This window comes from Montipora foliosa, chromosome 1, assembly GCF_036669935.1.
Source record: "Montipora foliosa isolate CH-2021 chromosome 1, ASM3666993v2, whole genome shotgun sequence".
In the NCBI taxonomy this organism is placed as follows: Eukaryota; Metazoa; Cnidaria; class Anthozoa; order Scleractinia; family Acroporidae; genus Montipora; species Montipora foliosa.
Genome location: NC_090869.1, coordinates 72,351,105 through 72,358,604, shown reverse-complemented (window position 1 = coordinate 72,358,604; position 7,500 = coordinate 72,351,105). Strand labels below are relative to the sequence as shown.

The following is a 7,500-nucleotide window of genomic DNA, read 5'->3' as shown; positions in this document are numbered from 1 at the left end:
ATATTACTCAATACTTCCACACCTCATTCGCAGCACTTCACTTGGAATTGCAACAACTTAACAAATCGACGTGGTCAAAATGTTGTGGACTGAGGAGACCCAGCCGAGTGAGTCCACAACAAATTTTGACCACTGTGATGACGAATATCGTTGTCGATAAGAATACAGACAACGCTGAACCACTTTCGATTTGTTTTTTGCCACAATATTCAACGCCAAAGAAAATTTTTATCAGTTCAGAGCGTGACCAAAATCATGACACGAAGAAAGAGCAAAGCGTTGTCTATAACTTTCTCGCAATATGATTGGTTTATTTCCTAGAATGGGCGTTCCTGATTGGCTATTACATTGCGTGACAAATTGAAGCGAGCATGACGCGTACAGCGCTGTCTAGACTCTTATCGACAACTGAAAATTAGCCAATCAGATTGCGAGATTACAGGCAATTGTGGTAAAATGTAAAATGGAATATAGAAGTACTGTATGATACGTCGCAGGAGCTACGAAATCGATACAGTTTGATTTTAACCATTATGGGCTTACCCCATGACAAGAGATGATACACGAGCATTTTATGGCTAACGTTGTAGACCTTAACAGTGAACAAGTAAAGATAAATTCCCTCCACCAGCATCCAGCATAAAGCTGCCATAAAAAAGTACTGCATTAAAGCTGCTGCCGCCACACAGGCGCCCTGTAAAATATAATTGAGAAGCCGGTCATTGGTGCGACTGACTGCAAGAACAGATGCACTAGGATCCGTAACCTCCCTTCCAAGACATGAGGGACCTGGAGAGTGGAGTATGAGTTGATGCACAAAGAAAAAAAATAGCGCAATCCAAAGCTAGTGCGCATGTGCAGAACAGAGAATTCCTATTCGTGATATAGCGTTTGTGCTCCAATCTGGAGTTTGCTATTATAACCAGGGGCCCGTTTCTCCAACGTCCCGAAATCTTTTTGGACCAGAAAAGGCATTTACAAAACTGCTATCCAATTCTTTTGACAAGATGGCCTTTTGACATGTTTTCAAAATAACGAAAAGCAAAATGGCTATGAAGTTTGGTGACTCTCCGTTCATAACGTTCATAGAGAGTTATGCCACTCGAAAAAGGCCCGAAAAGTTTCGGGACTTTCGACGGGTCCTAGGTCATACCATAACGCCGAGTCTTTGCGACCAGTGTTTGGTTTCTTTGATGATGGTTATGAACAAATCAGTTTTATTAATACATGCAGTGCAGGGCCTACGCTTCATACCCCTGACGAACTATCTGGCCCGTTTTCTGGGGCCTTAGTGTGAGTTTCGGCCCTTGTGCAGGGATGGCGCAGTGGTGAGAGCACTCCCTTCCCACCAATGTGGCCTGGGTTCGATTCCCTGACTCGGCGTCACATGTGGGTTGAGTTTGTTGGTTCTCTTCTCTGCACCGAGAGGTTTTCTCCGGGTAATCCGGTTTCCCCTGTCCTCAAAAACCAATATTTGACTTGATTGGTGTTAATTGTTAATTTCAGTTTACAGTGTCCCCAACTAGGGCTCCAGCGCTGGAATGAGTAGACACTTAAATAAAGTTCCTTTCCTTTCCTTTCGTTTTCTCAGTTCAATTTATGGCTCGGTTGCGAAACAGTGGCAAAGCAAGAGCACGCACCAATTAGTCATCCTAAACCATTTTGGAACAGTTGTGACTAAAATTGATACGCCACAGTCATGTGTGATACTTTATGACAAATACATAACACAACGGTCATTCCATGCACCCCCTTGGCACTCGTTTCGAGAATTAGGCAATTACATGACTTTTGTAGGGAATATAGTTTATTTGTGGCCCGAGTAGCATCATTTGCGCCCGAGCGGAGCCAGGATGCAAATGACGCTACGACGGACATGAATGAACTATATGCCCGACAAAAGTCATGTGATTAATCATTATTATCAATACACCTTATTCCAAAATAACTGTCATTTTAGTATTCTTTTGTTTCCATGGAAATTGGCCCTTTTGGCCTCGCTTTCAAACGTAAAATTCACTAGAATATTTAACCTTGAACGAGGCCATAAGGGCCAATTTGCATGGAAACAAGAGAATACTAAAATGGCGGTTATTTTGGAATAAGGTGTATACAAAAGGTCAAATCGCACAAATTCATTTAATAAGGAAAAATGTTGAACAAAGATGTAGCATGAATCTATGGTATGGAAAGTTGTTGCTATAATACGATCAGCTACACAAGAGCAAAAATTACAATTTCGCGCTAAGTTTGGCATTGAAATGGTATCCTCAGGATCTCATTGGCCGAGCGACGTTGTTTGACATCTTTGCATGCGCAGTTAATCAGAATCAGGGGGGCAAACGCATTTCAGCCCGGGCATTTCCAGTTTGGCCCTCAAAATGGCGCGTTTTACAGAGGGCAGTTTGTCATTCGGTCTGGCGTATTGATAATAGTGGTTAGTTATTAATGACCGTCGAGTGTGACATTTTATATACACACAGCAGCTTCACCTCACCAACCTAACGCAATATTATGTAGTTGTCATAAAGTTTCACACCTGACTATAGCGTATCAATTCGATCTAGTAACTACTTAGCGCGCTCGCCTCACATCCTACGTAATTAGACAGTCTGTTTTTCCTTTCGTTCGCCTCGTCTTTCTCTCATTCATTCGGTTTTTACTAACCTTATTGGCCGTGGCATTAATTCCAACAAGAAACGTGATTTGTCCTGTCAATAGAGAGGACATCAAGCTCACACGAATCTGGAATAAAGGCAAACTCCTCTCTCTAGAGAAAAGTAAACAAAAAGAACATGAACTCACACATCAATTATTCGTTAATTATGAAATGGAGGTGGGCGTCCGGGCCACTACTGTAAATGTTCTATTAAAGCCCCTTCTTCCTCCCCCCCCCCCCCCCTCCCCCTCACCCTTATTCACGGCATCGTTTTTACACTTCATTTTCTTTTGTTACCACCGTCGGTGGTATCGCCGTTATGACGGATGACGCAAAAAATAGATTCCTTAGTAGCTTCCTTTGTCCTTATGATTGCCCCTCAACATTTGTACCCAGATCATTTGCATAACGGCACATGTTACATATACATTCATATTTAACTGACCACTCCCCACAGGGGCTTCTTTGGGCAAATGATACATATAATGATGCAACAGAGCAAAATCTGTTTTAAGAATCAAGTGCAGCCGAGAAGTTGAACCAGGGATCAAATTCAATAAAGGGTCAGAACTCATAAGCTCTGGATCTCGAAGCAACCACCCTAACCACTGGGCCACAGTCCCTCCTTCGAAAATACTTTGAGTAGCTTCTAGCCTCAAACAAACTCAACCAATTGTCTCTTTTCCCTATAAAAGGAGAAAAATCTTAATACTACTACTACTACATTTTTAAAGCTTTCTGATCTTGATAATAGGGAGCTTACGAGTCGACGACGTTTGCACGACGGCGCCGTTGGGTCACCTCATGGTACCGCGTCACCGTCCTGTAGAATTTGTACTTTTATAAGATTTTCACACAGGAACTATGGAACGTTCGATTCGGAAAAGAAAACAAACGATGAATGCAAGGCTCAGTTTCGTTTCTACAGGCCTAAGGAGGACATTTATAAACTTGCTGAACAGCTTCAGATGCCTGACGAGATGACCACTTCTTATGCATGTGTCTCAAGTGCTATGCATGAAGATTTGGCTTTAAATTTCGCTAGCGCTTTTATTTTTAGTTGAACTATTCGCCATGGTGCAGCAGAAGGTCGTTACTTGAATAACATGCCCCTAAATGTGATACTTGACGACCTGGCAAAAACACCTGGGGGATCAAGAGAAAATTTGACAACTAACCTCGCTTCTATTTTCAATGTCGTCAACTTTCGCGCGACTCCGGCAAGTGCTCATAGAGGCATGCGTAGCAGACATGTCACGCAACGTAACGGCGCCGTCGTGCAAAGGTCGTCGATTCGTAAGGTCCTTAATAACATGATACAATCGTGCAAATGGCCCTTTACTATTACGTCTTTGTGACTTATGCCTTTACAGATTGGTTGCATATCACAAACACAACTCCACGCAGAAACTCTTAAGATGATTTTTTTCATATATTTTTGTGACGTACGTTAGGACCAAGTGGCTGATTATAGTGATGACAGATCCCAGGATAGACAATCCCAAGCCTACATACGTGAGGATCTCCAATAGGTTCCTGTCCGTTTGAGACTGTTAAAAATTGTGAAAATTCATTAATAATTCATGAAGAACAGCTGAGGACAACACAATTCAGATCACATAACATTTAATGGTACAGATAAGAATGAACATCTCGTCGTCATCGACCCTATTCGCTAAAGCTGATCGAAACATGTTTTACACTGCTCTAATGGCAGGCAAGTTCCGTAACCCAAACATCTCACACGTGTGTTATTTTGCTCGGTTTGTCTTTTATGGTTTTTTCTAACACATAATACATACATAATAAATATACATTGTATATATTGGAAGTTGCTGTTGGTATTTATAAAACAAAAGTATAAACTTTAGCCTATTTGAACTCTATAAATACAAACGGTGCTCAATTTTAAAATAACTTTTGTAATTCAGACCGTGCTTATCTTGTAGTGCTGGTCTCGCTTCTCTCGTCTCATACACGACATGATGTTTTATGAAATTATTTGATTATTATGGAAACGATTACAGATTTATGTGCACTTACCAGGTTAGGATCAACATTTGTGAGGTCCATAAGCACTGCAAAATGTGTTGAATGGTTGCAAACACACGCTGTTTCTGAGCTGAAGGGTGTAAAATTGACGCGGTAACAACCGTCCCCTGACCATCTTAATGAATAGAGAAATATTAGTTAATATCCATTGAACAGTTTGTAAAATGAATCTTCAATTGGTGTCGAAAGTAATTTCGGGATTGTTTTGGTTTGGTTTGGTTTGCTGCGCACGGTGATAAGCTCAAAATTCTCGAGCGGCCGTCTGAGCCAACCAAGGGAACTATTCGGAGTTTCCCGGGCGTTTCCCGCGGTGTGCGTCATGATTGGCTCGATTTTATTTATAGGACGCCTCCCTTGGGAGATTCAGCACGTCCACTGCTGTAAAAGCCAATCAAAACAAAGCTATCTCAGCATCAAAGGAAATATGATACTTTTCGCGGGAATAACCTGTTCCTAAAAAACAAATAATAAAATAAAATAAAACTAAAAATATAAATTCGGAAAAGGGTTAAATCAAGGAATTAGTGGAGATAGAGACCCCCTTGATGAGCTCCTGTCCACGCGCGCGAAGGACCAAGGGTAAGAAATATGGTAACTCATCTGTTCGAGAAAATTTGGTTTTGGTCCCTGTACGACCATACGTCCACTCCTCCATGTATGACAATGCGACCAGAATCACGTGACCATATCGCGGGCTCAAGTTTAGAGCTTAACCAGGCGACTATATTCCAGCTAGTTTACGTAAATCATTTTATGATCAATTGACACCTGTCAAAACAAGGCATCGGCTGAGTAGTAACACGTGACCATGTCGAGGGCTCAAGTTTAGAGCTCATCGAGGTCAGCTGTTGACCACTGACCAGGTACTGGGTTTCGATTGGATCGCAGGCTCAAGCCAGGTTAACCTATTGTAAGAATAAATAAGCCGAGAGCTCCGCTTTTAGGCTTGGCTAAATCTATTTAGTAAAACCCAACTAGTGGTCTATTATCAATGCTGCGTTCTGATTGGTTGAGCTACTAGAAGGCTATTTGTTATAGCCCACTAGTAGCGAAAAGCGCTGGCTTTGAAAACCAAAACAACAATTAAAGTGTAGCTTTAACTAGCGAAAGATGTTTTGTCTCGATATTTTTTTGACAAACTAGTTGGATTTTACTAAAACAATTATTCCTCTCGCCCTCATGGCCTCTGAGTCAATAGCCCATTCGGCCTTCGGCCTCATGGGCTATTGACTCAGAGCCCATTCGGGCTCGAGGAATAATTGTTAAATATTACACAAATATTGTTTAAAGTGTCTATGACAGATTTTTCTGAGATGAAAACAATGAAAAAAATTCCATATCGATTCTCCTGCCATGCGGCCTTTAGAATGAAAAATCAACGTTTTCGCTTCCGGGGAAGAAGGGATACAAAACCGCGTTAGTAAGGAGACTGGTGCTAGCACAACTGTGACGTCAATTGACGGCTGTCTGTGCCGTATTGCCCGAAGCGGGAAATACCATAATCATCTTTGTTTGTCCACCCAAATTTTTGAGTACAGTAAACACCCGCATATAAGAACAAGTGGATTAAGAACATCAGGCTGAAATTTGGCCAATAAAGCACCATATAAATAAGAACAAATTCAGCCTGATAAAGAAAACATGTTCTTAATATAAAGGGAAAGGGCATTAGAATAAGGAAAAAATGCAGTACAGTAAGTGATCAAAGTAATTGTGGTGTTCAGGACCATTACAAACTTTGAAATCCATTTTAAAAAATGCTTTTATCTCAATTACAACTCTATTAATGTACAATTTGAAGTATTTGTGAAACCAATTGTAAGAACATTTTAAGAACACTTCCAGGCTGATTTCTTACTAAGCACCCCTTTAATAAGAACACGATCAGCCTGAAACCTGAAATCAGTGTTCTTATATGCGGGTGTTTACTGTAATCATTGTTTTTGTTTTCTCTTGGGACCAAGCCCCAAGAGAAGCTGGAAACAATGCTTATGCAACATTTGGACAGACAAACAAAGAATATTATGGTATTTTCCTCTTCGGGCAATTGACGTCACTGGCATGCTATCCCCAGTCTCCTTACGAGCGCGGTTTTGTATCCCCCGTCCCCCGAAAGTGAAAATTCCAATTTTTAAAAGGCTGGAAATCAGTATGGAATTTTTTTGGGTTTTTTTTCGATTGAGTAAATTAAGAAAAATCTGCCATCTACATTTTAAGTTTTCTTACTTGCATTCTGAGAGATCCCAGGACACACACTCTCTATCATTTCCTGCGGGCTAAAGTCAAGTAAACTTCTTGGAACTTGTGCAACTATCCATCCCATTAAAAGCAATTAAAACTCTGCTCTGACGAAAGCTACAAGATTAAACTTAGTTAAATTCTCAAATAGACACAATAGGCGCGTCTTCGATGCTACGGACGAAGAAAAAATAATGTCAAAAAAATTGATCACGCCATCGTATTTCTTCCAATTAGAATATGTCAAATTTACTTTTTTACTACAAAATCAGTTAAACTGCAATCAGAGCTGGGCGAGCGATCAGTATCACAGATCATAAGTTTAGGATGATGATCTTTTTTACGAAAGGTTGAGATCCATTGATTTATTAGCCAATCATACTAAAAGGCCTTTTAACCGGACTGAACAGATTTAGCAAATAAATTGCATGTTGCATCTGTTCAGTAATAGATCCCGCATGACGTCAAAATGTGGCAAGAACAAAAACGTGGCATACGAAGCGGTGTCACAATTTGGCGTCTTCTGTGATTGTTTTTGGATGACGCCAGCT

The 7,500-nt window shown here is 40.8% G+C and overlaps 1 protein-coding gene across 1 annotated transcript in view; it reads right to left on the bottom strand.

Moving 5' to 3' along the window:
* Window positions 1-7,500, bottom strand: part of LOC137980928 (latrophilin-like protein LAT-2) — a 40,992-nt gene that overhangs the window by 12,885 nt on the left and 20,607 nt on the right. Inside the window, exons 10-14 of the mRNA XM_068828320.1 lie at window positions 6,938-6,987; window positions 4,703-4,826; window positions 4,109-4,209; window positions 2,668-2,770; window positions 544-694 (exon numbers count right to left, since the gene is read on the bottom strand). Coding sequence (XP_068684421.1) covers window positions 544-694; window positions 2,668-2,770; window positions 4,109-4,209; window positions 4,703-4,826; window positions 6,938-6,987 — 529 coding nt within the window. The remainder of the gene's footprint in view (window positions 1-543; window positions 695-2,667; window positions 2,771-4,108; window positions 4,210-4,702; window positions 4,827-6,937; window positions 6,988-7,500) is intronic.